Here is a 21444-nt window from a genome sequence, read left to right as displayed (position 1 = left end):
GTTAGTGCTTGGACCACGCCAGCTCCATATATGGTCACAAAAGACGCCATCACACTCATGTCACCATGACTCAGCCATAACCATATAAGGAGTCCCCAAAGCAGGACCACGCCATCACACTCATGTCACCATGACTCACAAATCACTCAGCTCCATATATGGGCACAAAAGGGCCAGGTCCACATATACAGTAAGCGGGACAGACAGACACACACACACACACACACACACACAGACAGACAGACAGACAGACAGACGTGATCTGCTAGGTCTCATAGTAAGTGCTCATTGCATTCGCAATTACAGTATTAGTTTTTTTCTTATGAAAGCAGAGAGTCTTGATGCACATTATCTGATCATAAAACGGACTTGGAAACTTTCTTCAATCGTAGCCCCATATGTGCCCTCTCCCTACGCTCATTGAACTCATTCTGTGATTCGAGCTACAAACAATCGCAGTAACGGGGGGGGGGGGGGGGCAACTAGGCTTTGAGGAAATGATCTTGCATAATCAACATTATTAACAAGACCGTAAGGGCGCCGCCATGTTGCTCCACATGGTGCTCCATGGAAGGAAAGAAACATGCGCAGTGGAGACCAAAGGAAGCTGAACGCGGAAGTGTTGGCTGCATAAAGCCCACTGCGCATGTTTCTTTCCTTCCATGGTCGCGTCTCGTCCTCTTTTAGACAGTCCTTGGGTCTTTGGGGTTTTCCTAAGAGGCGCTCCTCTAGTGCTGTTTGGGAGGCAGCTTCCTGCGGTCCTTGGTGGCGTTCCTCTTCCTCTTCTTGCCCAGGAAGTTCTCCAGCTTGCCGCTCTTCTTCAGCTCGTTGTATTTGTCCGCCAGCTCCAACTTCTTCTTGTCGGCTGGACGGGAAATAAGAGAACACGACGCAAAAGATTGTCAAATAATATTAACGAAGACAAGAGGCAAGAGCTTGTGACCATAGCCGGTCTACAAGGTGCAGGCTGATATCGCAATTAGAGGTTTCCAGTAGGGTTTACTTTACACCTGAAACTGACCCGAGATCAGATTCTAAAAATGTCTTGGAAAAAAAGCTATGTTTCTATGTCAGTCTTTCTTCGATTTTTCAAAAATGGCAGACCTACAAGCTCGTAGCGCGCCACTCGGTGGCGCGCTATGAGCTTGTAGATCTGCTATTTTTCCAATAGCTAAAGCATGACATGATGCGAACACCAAAAGGGGTTCCCGCCCAAAATGGGTTAATGACATTTCTGAGCCCATACGCGTTTCTGGAAGATGCTAGTTAACGTGTATTCTATTGCTAGTCGATCACTTCAAATACTCTTTCCCCCTAAAATAACGAATGGCCGAAAATAGCCGATCTACAAGCTCACTGCACATCACGCTGCGATGTGTTTTGAGCTTGTAGATCCGCTATTCTCGGTGTGCAACACAAGCTCAAGTACAAGCTGCTATTTTTGAAAAGTCATGAAAATTTGGCTCATATATCTTTGAATATATATTATTACAGAGTGAATTTTTTTTACTCAAATCTTTGCTTCTGGGGAGGTCGGAGGCATATTACATAAATCTTTTGGGGGTCCTGGACATGAAACAGTGAGCACCACTGATACAGAAAACATAAGGGTTTTTCAGAAAACTGTCAGGATTTTGAAGGTTTATAGTAATAACGTTGTGGTTACATTTCTTGAGGTAGAAGGGCTGCAGTCCCTGCTCGGCCATCTCCCTCTGCCTCTTCTTGAACTCCAGGTCCTTTTCCCTCTGCTGCTCCTGGCGTTTCCTGGCTTTGTCCTGGTTGTCCTGCACAATAGAACACAGCAAACGGCTTTAACTCCATTCTGACCTGAGATCAGATTCATGCGAGGTTTCCACTGGACACACACTGGTCTGATTATTAACCCATTCTGACCTGAGATCAGATTCTAAAAAATGTCAGTCGCTCTTCGATTTTTCAAAAAAATAGCAGGCCTACAAGCTCGTAGCGCGCCACTCCGTGGCGCGCTGTGAGCTTGTAGATCTGCTATTTTTCAATAGCTAAAGCATGACATGATGCTAACACCAAAATGGGTTCCCGTTCAGAATGGGTTAAAAAAAACGGTGCTGGAGGGTGATATTTATTTTTTAGTTCGAATAGGTGTTAAATAACTATTATTAGGGATGCACCGAAAGAGAAATTATTGGCCGAAACCGAATACCGAAAACAGTTGGCCGAAAACCGAATACCCGAATATGATTAATATTATTATTGTTTTTTTTTCCTACCATTGCTGTCATGGCCGTAACCTTAAAGCTACCTGATTTATGGCAAAATAAATGCTTATGGCAAAACTCAACTTAAATAATAAATCACTATTATGGGTCCATAAAACATTCATTCAGCTCTTTTGAATGCATTTATTGCATACACGACTATTCGGTGATATATTTTCTGCCTATTCGGGTTTTCGGCCCGAATAGGCAGAAAATATATCACCGAATAGTCGTGAAATGCATTTTTTAGCCATTTTCTGCCGGATATTTTCTGCGGCCGAATATACTCATTGATATAAGAGTAGAGAGTTCATTCGGTAACGGGCCTCTTCAGATATACAGGATAACAGAAACAGAAACAAACAAATAAATAAATGAGCAGACACAACTGGAACACTAACACAAATTGAAGTCGATAGATGGTCTCTCTCTCTTGGTGAAATCGGTACCCCCCCCCCCCCAAAGTGACAGCCAATAGAACCTCACCATTCGCTTCAACAGGGCCTTGAGTTGCTCTCTCTTCTCGCTGTCCTTCGACTTCTTCAGCAGTTGTTTGACATCCTGGAGATTAAAAAAAACACATCGGAATCCATCTTTATCGTCACATCACATTTGGGCCCCCCGTCACGGTTATTACATAAATGCCCTAATAGCAATCATTGAAGATATCCTATCCTAAAGGGAAGTGGGCGAGATTCTTCATCGTGCAGGCTCATCAGAGAACACCTGAATAATACCGTTCAACATTCTAAAGCCCCTTTGCGAAACGGACGACGAAGATTCAACCGAGTGTTTCTCCATCGCCTCTCGAACACCTACTCTTACATTGTCGAGCATTACACCACAAATGTACTGCGCGTCTCCGGTGAACTAAGTACATTGACATGAAAGTGGTTAAGCACGTTATTAACAGCTTGCCGATCAGCGAAATCCCCACAAAACGGAATATACACTAGTATAGAGCCCTGAGGGACTCCGGTCAACCATATAGTGTTTAAGTGGTTAACCCACTTTTTGACCCGAGATCAGATTCGAAAAATGTCTTCTAAATCCCCGACGGTTTTCTGTAAAAGCTATGTTTCCGTGTCAGTCGTTCTTCGATTTTTCAAAAAAAATAGCAGACCTACAAGCTCGTAGCGCGCCACGGAGCTTGTAGGTCTGCTATTTTTCAATAGCTAAAGCATAACACAATGCCAACACCAAAAGGGGTTCCCGTCCCCCAAAATGGCCCTATACGTACGAGCCCGTTTCCTCACCACTTTCTCTCTCAGTCTGATGTCGTTGATGAACTTGTAGGTTTTCTCAAAGATCTCAGGTTTGTACTCTCCCGACAGGTCGTCGAAGCGCGGGTCTCTGAACACCTGAGAGAGAAGGAAGGAAAAAAAACAAGCATGGTTTTTAAAAAACGGTATTTGTTATACACCTGCTGTACAGTCAGCGGCATAGACGGCTGGTTCTTAAAGTGGACTCCCATGGGTCCTTGGGGGGGGGGGGGGGGGGGGGTTTCCAGGGGGTCCCCAGCAAAAGCAATTAACACAGCATCGCAATCATCTTAACTACGCATGTAACGATACACTCAACTCACGATACGATACGTATCACGATATGAGGTTCACGATACGATATTTTCAACACAATGATTTTCCAGACAAATGACCAATGTTCTTTTTTTTTTTTTTCCCCAAAGCTTTTTTCACAATTTTTATTTAACTACATTGCAAAATAATTGCCTTCCTTGATGTATTAATGAGCATCAATAATGACCATCACCTGGGCACAGTCACAGACTCCATATACAGCTCCCCTCTCCAGGCCTCTACTGTCTCATTTCTCTCCAAAATCATGTGAATATGATGGAATATGATTACAGCTGACATTTCTTATCACACACTAGCCCCCCCCTAAAAAAAAGAGCAGTGGGACAGTGGGACAAAAATCTGATATCTCCATAATAATTTCGAGTTGGCGAGGTGACTAAAATGTGACTAAAACTAAATGAAAACTATTGAAGAGACTAATGACTAAAACTAAAATCTAAATGCGCTGCCAAGAACAACACTGGGACATACGACAGATGTATGTATGCAAGTAAATCGTGTGTATGCAAATCATATAAATGGTGGCGTGGCGAAATACACTCAATGTATGTGAAAACACTCACTGCTTTCTTCACGGGAACCACTTGTCTGAGGAAGCGTGTCCGTCTCTTAGAAGAGATCTCCTGGGGCCTGAACAGGAAGACGGTACAACAACACATGAACAACACGCAACACCGCAGCAGGTGAACCGCACACAAACGTGGCGCAGGTTCTTGTTTGTTGGGGGAGTTGTAGAAATGGGACCAGAAAAGTCCAACCTCAAGTCAACCTCTTTCACCTTGGCTAACCCCGTTTTGGACGCAGTCGAGTGGTAAAGTCCCTTGCCCAGTGCCCACTACCGCGGAGGTTGTGGGTTCGAATCCACCGTGGTGCTTTGTTGAGACACATAATACAGGTATTTCGGGGGTTTGTGTGGCCGAATCTGCCATTCCGTCAGGGTGCAGGTCTTTTTTCCGACAGCATATTGATCCGAAACCTCAATCCTAACCTAACCCTAACCGCAAGCACGGGAGCAGCGCATGTCGGACCATCGCTTTTTCGCATCGCAGCGAATGTCCCCCCGCTGCGGATCGGATCGTTGCCCCGTCGCCTAGAATGCTGTCGGAAAAAAAGGCCGCCTCCCATTCCGTCATTGGGTAATAACGACACAGAGCGGACGTAGAATACGCACATCGACAGGCTGGGTGCTGGGCTGAGGAAAACTTCAGTAGATATTGGATGGAGCCCTGTTGCACAACCACAGGTACCAGAAAGAACCTTCTTTATTGAAAATTCTGACAACGTTTCGATCCATTTGTTCTTCATGCAGGTCATGAACCTGATGAGGTTTAAAACGTTGTCAGGATTTTCGATCTATTCGATTGTTCAATAGAGAACGTCTTTCTCGTACCTGTGGCGTGCGGGCTCCGTCCAATATCTAGTCAAAACAACACAAGCTCGTCCTCAGCAGCAGATCTACACCCATTCAGGACGGGAACCCCTTTTGATTTGTTTTAACCCTATACTTGAGCCAGGAACCCTGTTTGGGGTTATTGCTGTTTTTCAGAAAACTTAGGTCAGGATTTAGACCGTTTCCACTTACGCATCGGATGATTTGAGGCATTTTCTTCCAAAAATGTGTTGTGCAAAAATCCACCTGTTGGTGGCGCTATAACAGGCCAATGTGAAAAGGGTAGGATATACTCCTCGGCCTAGTAGGAAAGTCTGTGAAAGATTTCACGTAAATTGCACGCTGCGTTGATGATTTGAGGCTTTTTGTTCAAAACGGGCCAATCCCGCAAACGTTGAAAGCCAAAGTTAGCCAATTAGGATGGAATATGAAATATCGCACAGATCTGTCTTGAACACATGACCTATAGAGATAGTGTGTAACGATTTGCGAGATTTTTGGACAGAATCTGGAGGAGGAATATCAAAAGAATGTGTTTTTCAAAACATCTGCCTCCTGGTGGCGCTCTAACAGGCCGTTCTGGATAATTTTGGGCAGAGGTTCATGAATCATCGTTGGCATCCAGGGAGTGTGTGTGCAACATTTGGCATCGACCGGGTTAACGGTGCCGGAGATTAGCTGATAACGGACGGACGGACACATCACATCACACACACACACACACACACACACACACACACACAGACGGAGTGCAAGACATATACTCTCTCCCCATGCCTTCGGCCTGGTGGAGACAACAATGTCAACCATACGGACCTGTTGTGGTTGAGACGTTTGATCCTCTTCCTGGCGGTGGGGGTGGGAGCGTCGTTGGTTCCGTAGGCGATCTCGTTGAACACTTTGGTTCCCACTTTGTTCTGGAGCGTCATGACGTCCTCAAACGACATGGTGGTCAGCTCTGCAAAGGGTCACACAGCATCAGTTATCCCATTCTGACCTGAGATCAGATTCATACGAGGTTTCCACTGGACACACACACACTGGTCTGATAACCCCATTCTGACCTCAGATCAGATTCTAAAAATGTCAGTCGTTCCTTAGATTTTTCAAAAATGGCAGACCTACAAGCTCATAGCGCGCCACTCGGTGGCGCGCTATGAGCTTGTAGATCTGCTATTTTTCAATAGCTAAAGCATAACATGATGCTAACACCAAAATGGGGTCCCGGTCAGAATGGGTTAAGTGACCTTCTCTTGTCATAATATGGTTTTTTTGCACTACGCATATTAACTATATGATAATATTTATGCTGCACAATATTCTGTAATGCATACCTTCAGTTGAACATGTGTTCATCTATCTATATATAATGTATATACTTTTTGGCTGCAACGTTAATCCTATCTCAGCAACCCAGGGACAGTATAGTTCCAAATTCCAAAGTGTATATGTGCTGGTTTATTAAAGTAAAGTAAAGCACTATACTGTATATATCATCGACCTTGTTGAATATTAGTATCGTGTTGACTTTACAAGCAGTGTGTACGACTGTGCGTTCCCATCAGCTATGCAAAAAAAATGTGCTCTCTAAATAGTACGGAAATATCTGCACCGTCACTGCAATACACTTCAGACCCATGTGCTATTGTTTTTTTTATCTTGAAATTTTGCATTTTTTAAGACAAATCTTCTCTTCTGGGGGGGGGGGGGGTCCCTAGCACAAAACATTATCAAATATATATCAATTTGGGGGGTCCTTGGCACAAACAAAAAAAACGTTTGAGAACCACTGAATTATACAACATGACCACTGGACGTGACAAACTATGTGCCGATTTGGAAGACAGGCAACCTGTCACCTTCCTTATTATTTTTAATATATTTTTTTATCGCACGATTTTGTAACCCATTTTTCACCCCTGTGTCAATCATCTAATGTGATCCTGCACACCCTCCACCAACCTAGTCCCCATATATGGGGGACAAGGGGAGAGCATTAACGGACTTGAACTCATGCTTCCTTGAGTCGCACCTTTTTTAATGTCATTCTCAGACTGCTGTCCCCTGGCCCTGACGCCAGCAGATCTGGGTTCTTCTTCATCATCATCATCATCATCATCATCATCCTCCTCCTCCTCCTCTTCCTCAGAGCTGTCAGCGTCCTCCTCTGGCCCTGGCTGCTCCTCTTCATCGCTGCCAGGAGCACCCTCCTCTTCCTCCTCCTCCTCCTCCTCCTCTCCATCGGCCTGGCAACATCACCACATTTTAGATGTGTGTTTTTGAACATTGAAACATACAGTATGACTGGAGTATACAAATAAATCACTGACAATGACAGCTACCAATAATCAAAAATAAATACTGCACTATAGCAAACAGGCCGATATTTAATAATACAATACTTTAGAAATAGTTAGTTAACATAGCCAATTAACAAGCTCACAATGCCTGGCAGCGCGACACATTGTAAGCTTGGAGATTTGCTATTTTCCAAACATTTGTATCAATATTCTTCCTTTTTTTTTATGTTTTGCCAAAAATAGGTAACTTGAAAGTGGAAATATGACATTTGTTAGTTTGATCCTGCTATTTCCATATGGTTGAATGGAAATGGTTATGCACAAATAACTGTGATTAGCTCAAATAATTGCAACAAGGCAATAACATAATAACCCATTCTGAACGGGAACCCATTTTGGTGTTAGCATCATGTTATGCTTTAGCTATTGAAAAATAGCAGATCTACAAGCTCATAGCGCGCCACCAAGTGGCGCGCTATGAGCTTGTAGGTCTGCTAATTTTGAAAAAATCGAAGAACGACTAACGAATTTTTAGAATCTGATCTCAGGTCAGAATGGGTTATAATCAGACCAGTGCGTGTCCAGTGGAAACCTCGTATGAATCTGATCTCAGGTCAGAATGGGATAATTGACCGCCCTACCTCCTCCTCCTCCTCCTCCACCTCCTCCTCATCGTCGTCGCTGTCCTCCTCTGCGTCCTCCACAGTGACGGCAGTGCTTCTCTTCTGACTCAATAGGGAGAAGTTTCTGTCCATCTCAGAGTCATCAGAGTCTCCATCATCATCATCATCTTCCTCTTCATCTCTGTCCATGATGGATGCTGGCTCTTTATACTTGACCTTCTGGCCTACAGAGGACATCCCTGAAACAGAGGACATCCCTGAAACAAAGAACACTGCATTAAGACCTGAGGTCGATTCTACAAATGCTTTTTTTTCTCCTTCTTTTTAATAGCCAACATTAGAAACAAACTTCCGCACACCTAGAGATAGGGCGTACGGACAGGTGCGTAGGCCAGTAGACATCAGCGATGAGGAAAAAGCTACGCCCGCACACTGATCATCTGCTCGGTACATGAGTTAATTATTTAAATGAATTAATTAATTGTCAAAGAATTAACTCATGTACCGAACAGACAATCAGTGTGCGAGAGTATCTTTTTCCTTGAATAAGCCAACGTTAAAATGATCCAAATTGACACGGATGCTTTCACGACACAATGCAGACACAGCAACATTATTATGAAGAATCAACTGGGGCTGTGTCAAGTGAATTATGTAATAATTGTGACAGGCCGCCTAGAATCAACAGGGTTCTGCTTCTATTTGTCACCACGGGTACAAGCAGTGAAATGTTGGTTTTTGATTGACTGATTGAATACCAGGTTTGTTTAACTGTACAGGTAGTACAGTTAAAGGTTATGCTAAAAGGATAACAGAAAAAGCCCTCAGGGGGCTTCTTCCTTTCCTCTGTGGTCAGTTGTACTCAATTCATCAGTAAAATACTACTCAAAGGGACTGGTTGTCCGAGTCTATAACCCACCGCAGTGGTGTCCAGTGAATGTGATAACCCTATTTCAAAGCCCCCTAAGGTACATTGTTATACACAGTAGCTCTCAAGTCAAAAAAGTGTGGGCACTTCTGCGATAAGAGTATATACATATAGTCTCTTGGTGAGAGCTGGTCAGGGTAATTGAAGGTAACTGGTTTGAGCCTTAAGTCTCACCTGAGCGATAGGCAAGGGGAAGAGTAATACTGCTTGCATCTAACCTTAAGGGTAATAACGACCCTTCATATAGGGCTTGGCTGGATGCTGGTCATGCTGACAATGCCAGTTGTCTATATCCATATATGGAGTTGTACATTATAAGCATGATCTCAGCACTAAATGTCTCTGTCATCTCCATATATGGAGCTCTAGATGGGTCAGCCTGGTCCAAATATGGATACTGTGATGTCAGTCACTCAGTCTGCTCTGCTTTACATCTGCATGTTCAATATTATGTGATGTAGTTTTATATACTATGAATGTACAAACATTCCTGGAGATGGAGAATGCCACTTCTCAAGCGGCCCCCGGAGGATTTTCAGGCTTTCCCCTTCACAAGCAATTTGCTTGTCACCGTCAGTAAATATATGACAACACATAAGCTCCAACTCCCATGTGTGCAGTAAAACAAAGGATGGATGATGGGAATCAATCAGATGTCATTGATAACAGCGAGAGCCAGAGTAGTGCTTCTCAAATAGTGAGTGAGGGGTAAAGTGTAGGCTACGAATTGAACCAAGTTAGCCCAAACATTTAGACTCTCGTAGAGGTTTTTTTCGAGAAAAAGAAACATCTACGAGAGTCTAAATGTTTGGGCTATAGAACCAAGTAACCATGAAATCCCTTACAGCTGCAGTCCCGCTGACAGTGTATACACTGTTAAGAGTTATGTAGCTTCTGGAAATTAAAAACGTTTGAGAAACTGCTTATCAATTTGATAAGTTTTCAACGCCGTTTTCAGCTTTTTCTTTGATTCTGAAGTAAAAGTCAGACTATAGAATAATCAAAACGAAATCATGCATGCACGTTTTCCTAAATAAGATATTAAACAACTACTGCAACACTGCTCTGATCTTTCCTTTCCAGCATCACAGACTGGTGATGTAAATTTGGTGATGTTGTAAATAATGATTTATATAAAATAGTACCTGCTGTAGTAAAGAGTAAAGACTGGTTGGTTTGATGTTGTTGTTATCCGCGTGGAGCCGAAGAGTTATATGGCGTGGATAGTTGTTGTTGATGTTTATTTCCCTTCCGGGTGAGGAGGACTATAGAGGTTAAAAGACACTCTCTACGGCTCTACTGCCCCCTGCAGGTCAGGTTTACAGCGGCGCAAGTGATACTGGTATGGTAGGCCGGGGCCGAATCACAGTTAATAGAACTTTATTGTTGAGTTGTTACAGTACAACTTGTACTGTAATTCTGCAAACTGCTAATCAATCAATCAATCAATCAATAAATCAATCAATTATTTCCCCCCTGGAGCCAAGGCAGCAACATTAAAAAAATTCAACAGTCAACACACGCACGGCCACAATCAGCTTGACAGCTTCGTTTATTTTGACCATAAGCACAAGGAGAAGGTTAGTATTAGTAATAGGTATTTTCAAAATGTTCTGTTGCCTTTGCGTGTTACCTTTGCGTGTTGCCTTTGCGTGTTACCTCCTCCTGGCTAAATGGTGAGATGTCTCAATTAATGCAAGATAAGAGAAACAATGAAGAAATTAGCCATATTTGATTCGCGACCACGATCTCATTATTTATCATTTATAAATGATTTTGAAATCTTTTAGAATTTCACACTGACTACATGATAATCTTATAAATCATAAGAATATTTTATCAGATAATATTAGCAGATAGATTAGTGTATCTATCCACATTCTGTAAACTGGCCTATAGGCTATAAACTGGCATAGGCTATATGGCTTGTGCCATGTGCATTGCAAGTTGATCGTGAGTTTGCCAGCTTTGATATTTGATTTTAATATGTTATATCTTTCTGCTATACCACAACTTTGCCTAAGGATACTTTCAGTTGGCCTGTTAGGGATATAGGACGGTATACAGTTGCTGCAAATTATTTGAACATGCAAGACAAAACCCAAATCAAGATTTAAATTGTCAACTACTTGATTAACATTGTGGGACTAATTGATTTTACTTTTTGAGATGCTAAATTTGTTTTCAGCTTAATAGGCAATTACGCTCTTTCAGTCCACTCCAGATATGTTGGCCTATCGAACTACACTTGAAAATCTGATCTCTAACAAAAAATCAATTTGTCTGCACTTATTTTTACAACTTATAAGCAACTCAACTGCTTTTGATTTGGCTCTAAATTAATCGCGCAACTGTTGAGAGCCCAGCCTTTAGGTGCATATATACCTCCATACATTGATTACTTTATAAACAGTTTGCAGAAAGAAGCACAGGAACGTAGCCTACAGTTCAATACAAGGTCTGCTAAGAGGATTTTATAACCCATAAGAAAGCACTATGGCTTGTTTCCATTAAGGTAACAGGTGTCCTTCATATTAAATTAATCTGAACGTTAAAAGACAACATTTGTCACCACAACAATATCATTATTGCAATGTGTACTGTATATTTAATATACAGTACAAATTGCAACAATGATATTGTCGTGGGGAAGTTTAAATAATAGTGCCACCTCATAATTGCAAAGTGCAAATATAATAATTGAATTTGTGTTTCTTAAGTACTTGGTTAGGTTAGTTATAATTAAGCATAATATATGTCAGGAAAAAAAGGGGAAAGAAATAATATTAGGAACCATTAAGGGAACCAAAGGTACAAACATATTTGTAAATTGTAAATGCCATTACTTTATTGTACAATACACAGGTTTTTAATTTACTTATTTCACTCCTAGTATGTAGGACTAGTATTTCTTTTTACACCTAAAATTATCATTTCTGATACATTTCTTTGTAATTTTTAGTTTGTGTTTATTTAATAGACAGACCGATCTGAGCAGATTGATGTGGTTTCACTACTTTATTATTGTTTGTATACATAACAATAACAAACACATGATCACATTATACACTTACACAACACATATGAGGGCAACCTGAGTGTCTTCAGTTGGCCCAAAAGTTTCATGTTGGTGTTAGATTTCTCATGTATCTTTTATTTTACCACTTTAGGATTCAACACTGCAACAAATAACTATTGTCGATTATCAACTAATACAAAAGAACATTTCATAACTGTCTACATATTGTCGTATCTTGTACTCAGGGTTTGTGGATTATATTACCAATTCCTTGGTTTAGCCACTTGGTTGAAATGCATGTCCATCATTTATTAGATAAAACAGCTTCCATATACATTAATTAGTTCCAGTTACAGCATGTTTAGGCCTCCCCATCCAAGGGTACAGTGTTTTTTAATCAGACATACTCATTTATCCGCACCTCTGCAGAGCCTCTTCCATCTTATTCTGCACATCCTCCATCTTCGTGGACCATTCCTCCATCAGCTGCTCTTCATCATCTCCAATGATAGCAGCGTAGCCCATGCGGGCGATGAGGCCGATGCAGAAGAGGATTTTGAGACGGGCGCAGAGACGCTCCATGGTGTGGCGGTCGCCCCCTGAGTGCCTCAGGTACACTTCCAGGATTGGTTGGCCGAAGAGTCTAGGCGTGCCTACCACACCATCGTAGAGGGAGTGCAGGTTCTGGTCAGCGAGGTCATTGTTGTAGCTCTCCATGAAGTCATTCTTCTTACTGTCCCGGTGCTTAGGCTGTGCCTCCAGCATCTCCATGTAATTCCGGAACTGCTTCTGCAGTCTCTGCTCCACAGGACTGTACTGGCCATCCACAGCTTCCAACTGGATCTGCAACAAGGCGTCGCCGTTCTGCCGGGACAGCGTGTCAAGGGCACCGTTGACCGAGCCAAACTGAAGCTTCAGCGTGCGGATGTCTCCATCGTCCACGTGGTTCAGCACCAACCGGATAAGGGAGCCAGCCAAACCGAAAATAGGGTGCACCGTGGCTGCTGCTGTAGAGATGGCGGCCACACAGTTCAGTACCGCTACCAGGCCCTCCTTCAGCTTGGAGCTATCAGCAATGATCTCTTCTGACATGATGGAAGTCACTATGCAGTGATGTCAATATGGAAGTATATAAGAATTCTTCTTTTGAAGATCACAAAGGTGTCTTAATAATCCTTTATCTTCAGAATGAGTAAGGGTTTTGTCCTGGACAAGGTGATGTCTTTTCTCTCACAATCTCCCTCTCCAAAGTACCAAACTGAAACAAATGCAGCGACAATTCAGCGACACTTTAGCCTTAATATGTCTTGACTATAATATGTGTGAGTCCGTTGCACCACAGTTTCCAAATGACAATGACGTGAATTTGTTGCCAGATTCTCTATTAAAGGGCCGCCCTTGGCTACTGTTGTGATATACATGCTGTCTACTGATACTGTTGTGATATACAACATGCTGTCTACTGATACTTGGTACTTGTACGTGCAATGTACCAAGTATCAGTAGACAGCATGTTGTATATCACAACAGCTACCTCCTGAATAACTGACCAATCAGATTGCTTGCATTTCTTTGAGCGGACAGGCCATGTATTGACATGCAGTGATGACCACTGATGACAAAGAATGCATTGAATAGTTTTCTGCTCTTAGTATGTTATTCACTTACCAAGAATGACAAAATGAAACATTTACTTATCGTATATAAAACAAAATAGGAGAAAGAAATGTATTTATCAGCTTCAATTTGATAGTGTTCCAGTACCATTGTGTCTGCTCATTTCTTTGTGTCATCGCTTTCGAATTCACTTGTTTCTCCTGCAATCCTGTACGAGTTCTCTCTCCAGATTGGATCAAATCGATATCCCGACCTGAGTTGAAAATGCCTTTGTACTTTGTGTACTAAAGACCCTTGTTACTGATCATTGAACAAACACTCTATAATTTTGCAATGATTACTGTCAGAATAGAGAGCCATTTGAACCAGAAAAATCACTATCAACTTTTGAAGCTTGTTAGAAAAAGGGTTAGGTGGGTTTCTGTGGGATTCACCGGTGGGTTTTGATTTTTGAAGGTGGGGTCCAGAGTGAGTTTCACAGTCACGGGCGGTGACTGGAGACCGGACCTGTTCACCAGGTTGGGTGCTTGGTCCTGGGGGGTCCTGGGGGGTTTCTGGGGGTTCTGGGGGGTTCTGGGGGGGTTCTGGGAGGTTCTGGGAGGTTGCATTGAGCTTACACAACAACAAAAAAACAATTTCACCCTCATTTTTCTTTCTATTTTTTTCTTCTTTTGTACTGTTTTGATTGATTGATTGATTGATTGATTGATTGAAAACTTTATTGAAAATTAATTCAAAAGGATACAGACGTTGGGGAAAGGGAGACATGGGGAGTAACAAAACAAAACATACCATTTTGTATTTTGCCCTGACCCTGTTCCTTTTGGGGAAGGGGGGGCAGGAGACAAAGTCATAACAAGAAACAAAAACACAGAAAAAGGTACAAAAAACCCAACCAAAAACCAATAAAAGGTTCAAAGCAATTCTGATCCTGACTCCCAAATTTGGGCATGCCAGTAACTCAGCTTCTCTATGTAAACTCCTAGGCTGATTTTGGAATTAAAGTATTCAATTATGACATACTTCTGGCAGAAACCTATAATATCTCCATATTTAAACTTTTCGTTTTTTTCGTGTAAATGTATGGCCTGTTTTGTCATACAAAACAGTCTTGTGCAAAAGTAGTGAAAATAGATGATGCATTGTGAGCTTGTATAGATCAACAATTTTAGCTAATTTTGAAAGAGAAAGTAGTTACCGGTGAGTGTTTTTTAATCAGACAATATTTAACCAATTAGCCTAAAGTGTTTCTCCATTCCCTGAAAGCTAACCTTTTGGACATACAAGGTTTCCACCGGACAGTGACAATATGCAAATGAGATAGCTTTCACATCTATGATTAATAGGTCAAATGCACTATTTGGTGTCCTTTGAGAGCGGTTTTGAAGGAGTCAAGGGATTTGCATGTCTTAATGACTGTTGGTAGGGCGTTCCACATTTTGGTGGCATAGGAGCGGAAATAATTTAGTCCCTTGTTTGTGCCGAATCTGGGTTGCACATGGTTTGTTGCACTCCATCTGGTGTTGTGGGTGTGGACTTCGTTAACATTAAGGAAGTATTTAGGTTACCAGAATGCCAGAAAAAACATGTCTCCAATTTTTGAGTGGTGCAACCACTCCTACAACCAGCAATGTCCGTGTACCTGTGTACCTGTGTACCTGTGTGTATGAGCACGAGTGGTGTGTGCATGCGTGAAATTGGAACGACACGAGTATGTGACTTATTAATACCAGTAGGGGGCGCCAGAAACAGAGAGAGGGGTATGCGCCTGCTGCCTGCTAATGAGAGAGAGAGAGAGAGAGAGAGGAGGGGGGAGGGAGAGGGGAGTTGCACCACTCGGTTCACACGTGTGTGATTTTTTCAAAAACTGAAATGGCAATAACTTTGCTTCTAGGTAACTTATAAAAGTGATCTAAGAGTTTAAGTCCATGTTTGTGATGTCCAGAAATTCATCTGTTACCATTGTGAAGTCATACAACGTTTCCTAATTAGCATCATTACCATGAATTATGTAAAAACGAGGTGAACATCAGCTAATTTCCCCCTTCGTCCTGGCCCTTAGCCCTTTCCCTTGCTTATGCGCGTTCACGTGAGGGGGAAGGGTTATCTCAATTATTATCATTTATAAATAAATCATGCAACCTCTTGTCTATGTAATAATTATGTAATAATCACACCAAAAGAAGAAATAGCTATATTTCTTTGCTTTAAGTTAACAAATACTCATGATCTTACAGACAGTAAGTCTGTTTGCATGTCTAGAAAATATTCTATTTCCATAACTAGGATATGAAACCTCCTTATTAGTGTAATTTGCATATATATATATATATCCCTCATATAAATCCAGTAATACGCCTGAGGGCGAGAAGCGACCTCGCACTAAAGGGCTGCATGGCGAGCTCTGGTGCTTTGGAATGGGGGGATCAGATCAACATATCCTCCTGGGTGATGGCAGACTGCTGGGCAAGCACTGGTGCTTTGGCATGGGGGGGGCAGATCAACATATGGAGTGAATTATGTACTTTATGTTTATGTTTATTCAACTTTCAGCATGATCACAGGTTTTAAAAGACGGGTGCCATTAAAAACACTGAATTATTTTGCAGATTACAAAAAACTGGCCATATATGGAGCGTGTCTTACAGAGTGTACAGGGTTTGATGAGGTCAGATCAACATATGGAATGTCAGAACAGGTCAGCACCATGTATAGAGATCTAAGGGTGGCAGTGTCTTGAGTGTACAGGGTCTGATGAGGGCCCAGGCTGGGCCGGACCTTAATTTCCGGGCCTGTTGAGAACTCCGTCTAGAGCCCATCTAGATGGGGTGCATATACAAGACTAGTCATTGGTAGGGTTGGGATTCAGAACCGGGTCCATTTCAGACCCGGTTCCGACATTGCGGATCCGGTTCCATCGTTTTTGTAATAACGGTTCCCCAAACGGTTCTCATCAGTCGTCATTTAGCTCCGCTGTGTCTGTGCATGCATGCAGAGCCAAGTTACTGGGGTGACGTCTACGACTTGACATGAGTGAGTAGATTAATCTTGTGACTCGTGTAGGCGTATTGATTTTGAGATGTTTCCTCAATGTGGACGTGCAACTGGTGCAAGTTGCAACAAGGAATGTAGCCTACAGTTCAATACAAGGTCTGCTAAGAGGATTTTATAACCCAAGAAAGCACTATATGGCTTGTTTCCATTAAGGTAACTGGTGTCCTTCATATTAAATTAATCTGAACATTAAATACAACATTTGTCACCACAACAATATAATTATTGCAATGTGTACTGTATATTTAATATACAGTACAAATTGCAACAATGATATTGTCGTTGTTCAATGTCAACAGTGCCACCTCATAATTGTAAAGTGCAAATACAATAATTGAATTTGTGTTTATTAAGTACTTGTAGGTTAGTTATAATTAAGCATAATATATGTCAGAAAAAAGGGGAAAGAAATAATATTAGGAACCGTTAAGGGAACCGTTAGGAACCGGAACCGTTAAGAGGGATCCGGTACAAACATATTTGTAAATTGTAAATGCCATTACTATATTGTATACAATACACAGGTTTTTAATTTACTTATTTCACTCCTAGTATGGGAGTCGGACTATAAAACATTTTTACACCTAAAAAAAATGACCTTAAAATTATCATTTCTGATACATTTCTTTGTATTTTTAGTTTGTACTAATTTAATAGACAGACCGATCTAAGCAGATTGATGTGGTTTCACTACTTTATTATTGTTTGTATACATAACAATAACACAACACATGATCACATTATACACTTACACAACACATATGAGGGCAACCTGAGTGTCTTCAGTTGGCCCAAGTTTCTTGTTGGTGTTCATTTTCTCATGTATCTTTTATTTTACCACTTTAGGATTCAACACTGCAACAAATAACTGTTGATTATCAACGAATACAAAAGAACATTTCATAACTGTCTACATATTGTCGTATCTTGTACTCAGGGTTTGTGGATTATATGACCAATTCCTTGGTTTAGCCACTTGGTTGAAATGCATGTCCATCATTTACTAGATAAAACAGCTTCATACATTCAATTAGTTCCAGTTACAGCATGTTTAGGCCTCCCCGTCCAAGGGCACAGAGCGCCTGGTTCCCCATTTCCATCTTCTCTCTGTCCTTCTCTAACTCCCATGCTTTATTCCACAAACATCAAACAGCCCATAGTGGGTCTAACCTAAAAACGGGGCTTACTTTTTCGAGAGGACGTGCGTGTGTGTGTGTGTGTGTGTGTGTGTGTGTGTGTGTGACAGCTTACATGTAAAATGACCCTCCCCTGTCCCCAGAACAAAAGGTCTTCCAACATGGGTCTTCACCTTAAAGCAAGATGGCTGGCCCTTGGTCTTTCTCTATCAGAAGCTAAACAAAGCATTGTTTAGGTTAAAAGCAATTCTGATCCTGACTCCCATTTGGGCATGTCAGTAACTCAGCTTCTCTATGTAAACTCCTAGGCTGATTTTGGAGTTAAAGTATTCAATTATGATAATGTCTAACAATATCATCATAGTCTGGCAGAAACCTAATATCTCCATATTTAAACTTTATGTTTTTTTCTTGTAAATGTCTGGCCTGTTTTGTCATACAAAACAGTCTTGTGCAAAAGTAGTGAAAATAGATGATGCATTGTGAGCTTGTATAGATCAACAATTTTAGCTATTTTTGAAACATTTTGAAAGAGAAAGTAGTTACCGGTAAGTGTTTTTTAATCAGACATACTCATTTATCCGCACCTCTCCAGAGCCTCCTTCATCTTATTCTCCACTTTAATCATATTCTTGGACCAGTCCCTCATCAGCTTGTCTTCATCACCTCCAACGATAGCAGTGTTGCCCATGTGGGCGACGAGGCCCATGCAGAAGACGATTCTGAGACGGGTGCAGAGACGTTCCATGGTGTGGCGGCCGCCCCCTGAGTGCCTCAGGTACACATCCAGGATTGGTCGGCCGAAGACGCTAGTCGTGCCTAACACACCATTGTAGAGGGAGTTCAGGTGCTGGTCATCTTCTAGGTCATTCTTGTAGCTCTCCATGAAGTCGTTCTTCTTACTGTCCCGGTGCATAGGCTGTGCCTCCAGCATCTCCATGTACATCCGGAACTGGTTCTGCAGTCTCTCCACCACAGGACCGTACTGAGAATCCACAACTCCGATCTGGATCTGCGACAAGGCGTCGTTGATCTGCTGGGACAGCGTGTCAAGGGCACCTTGGATCGTGCCAAACTGAAGCTTCAGCGTGCGGATGTCTTCATCGTCCACGTGGTTCAGCACCAACCGGATAAGGGAGCCAGCCAAACCGAAAATAGGGTTCACCGTGGTGATGAGGTGCGCCTGGTCCACGTGTCTGTTGGGAACTCTGGAGTCTCTCGGGTTCTTCTCCACGTGGAGACTATTGCACATCTCCTCCTCCAGGGCCTCCTCCTCCACGCCCTCGTAACGGCCCACCCATATCCCGTCGTGGTGGAAAAGGAAGGTGGGCGTGGCCGAGACCTTGTGGAGCGCCGCCATTCCCTGGCACGTCTGCACGTCCGCCTGGAGGAAGGAGACGTCCGTGTAGATGCTGCTCAGGCGGCTGACCGCCGGGCCCACGCGGACGCATAGCTCACAGCCGGCCATGGAGAACTGGACCACGGTGAGCCTCGAGGCCACCAGCGCCGTATTGAAGTCAGAGTCGGACGCAATCGCCGTTTCCAGCCCCTGCTGCAACATGATGGAAGTCACTATGCAGTGATGTCAATATGGAAGTATAAGAATTCTTCTTTTGAAGATCACAAAAATGTCTTAATAATCCTTTATCTTCAAAATGAGTAAGGGTTTGGCCCTGGACAAGGTGATGTCTTTTCTATCACAATCTCCCTCTCCAAAGTACCAGTTGCCAGATCCTCTTTAAAGGGCCGCCCTTGGCTACCTCCTGAATAACTGACCAATCAGATTGCTTGCATTTCTTTGAGCGGACAGGCCATGTATTGACATGCAGTGATGACCACTGATGACAAAGAATGCATTGAATATAGTTTTCTGCTCTTAGTATGTTATTCACTTACCAAGAATGACAAAATGAAACATTTACTTACTGTGTATAAAACAAAATAGAGGAAATAGTTTAAGCACAACTCAATACAAAGACTGTTAACTGTGAGTGGACGACCCAATAATTACACTCTACAAGAGGGTCCACCTTGTTCAATTCATCAAAACGTTTAGAGACGTACAAATAGACACTTATAAAGAACAGAACAGGAATTCATCATAAGAGACATCACCCAAAATAGCTATTTGTGCGTCTGGAGTAATCATTTTTCCAATAATTTTTGAAAGTTGTTCAAATATAAATTTCCAATAATAATTTAACTTCCGGCAGTTCCAGAACGTGTGGATTAAGTCCCCTTTAACATGTTGACATTGAAGACAATTGGGTGATGTCTCGTGGCTAAATTGATATAATCTGTGAGGTGTATAATAAATTAATACAACCCTTATTTTAAGATCTCTATTGTCTTTCATTTTCTAACGGGTGCGCAACTGTTGAACACAAACCACAATAAAAGTGGTTGCCAAATTCAGTATGTGTGATGATGTGTTGTGTGTTCTCAATAAATTAAAGAATATGGATATGGGACATTATATTTAATGTTAGGTGGGTTTCTGTGGGATTCACTGGTGGGTTTTGATTTTTGAAGGTGGGGTCCAGAGTGAGTTTCACAGTCATGGGCGGTGACTGGAGACCGGACCTGTCCACCAGGTTGGGTGCTTGGTCCTGGGGGGGTTCTGGGGGGTCTGGGCGGGTTCTGGGAGGTTGCATTGAGTTTACACAACAACAAAAAAAAACAATTTCCCCCTCATTTATTTATTCCATTTTTTTCTTCTTTTGTACTGTTTTGATTGATTGATTGAAAACTTTATTGAAAATGAATTCAAAAGGATACAGACACAAGAAAGCCGTTAGACTTGTTTCCGTTGTGGTCCTTTTGGGGAAAGGGGGACATGGGGAGTAACAAAAACAAAATACCATTTTGTATTTTTGCCCTGTTCCTTTTGGGAAGCAACAGACGGACAGGAACAATTAGGCTGTAGGCTATCTACAAGGAGGTAGCTACTTCGTAAAAAAGCTATCAAGATAGCAAACGACCCCTCTCATCCACTCTGCGGGGAGTTCAAACTGCTTCCCTCTGGTAGACGGTACAACATTTTTTTAAATTATTTCATACCAAATGCCATTAAGGCACTAAATGATACCATGTCTCGCTAGATTTGTTTGTTTTTCCAATGTATTTGCCACTGTTGTCCTGCACTTTTTTGCCATGAGAAAATAATTATGTTAAGTGTTGTTGCTGTTGTTGTAACCGTTTGTTTTTTACTGTTGAGACCGAAGACGAATTTCCACACGTGGACAATAAATGAAACTAACTAACGAAAGGGGCAGGAGACAAAGTCATAACAAGAAACAAAAACAAAAAACCCAACCAAAAACCAATAAAAACTAGATTTTCTTTGTTGTTTTTTAACCTATTCTAATCTAAATGGTCAGTATGGATTTTAAAATGTTATCAGCCAACCATCTTTTTAATGTGAATTTAAAGTTAAATGTGATCTGACAATAAAGTTGAATGTTGCCTCTCGATTTCCCCCGGGAAAGGATGAATGAAGAATTTAAATCATGAATGGGGGTGCTGTCATGGCACAAATTATTTTC

The 21444-nt window shown here is 42.0% G+C and overlaps 2 protein-coding genes across 2 annotated transcripts; both read right to left on the bottom strand.

Moving 5' to 3' along the window:
* rrp36 (ribosomal RNA processing 36) lies at nt 1-7791 on the bottom strand (the record flags this gene model as incomplete). Its single annotated transcript, XM_080760529.1, has 8 exons — nt 1-865; nt 1667-1784; nt 2721-2795; nt 3491-3595; nt 4396-4462; nt 6039-6180; nt 7255-7468; nt 7771-7791. 8 exons carry the CDS (start codon nt 7789-7791, stop codon nt 729-731), a joined length of 879 nt encoding a protein of 292 aa, XP_080616655.1. The 3' UTR covers nt 1-728.
* Nucleotides 7792-12503: 4712 nt separating this feature from the next.
* Nucleotides 12504-13184, bottom strand: LOC308313432 (protein rapunzel-like; the record flags this gene model as incomplete). The annotated part of the gene is made up of 1 exon (XM_080760528.1): nt 12504-13184. The coding sequence occupies one exon, from the start codon at nt 13182-13184 to the stop codon at nt 12504-12506; it is 681 nt and encodes a 226-aa protein (XP_080616654.1).
* Nucleotides 13185-21444: the final 8260 nt, after the last annotated feature.

Source organism: Protomyctophum bolini (genome assembly GCF_963924005.1).
Source record: "Protomyctophum bolini genome assembly, chromosome: 3".
NCBI classification, from domain to species: domain Eukaryota; kingdom Metazoa; phylum Chordata; class Actinopteri; order Myctophiformes; family Myctophidae; genus Protomyctophum; species Protomyctophum bolini.
This window is presented reverse-complemented; position numbering and strand designations above follow the sequence as displayed.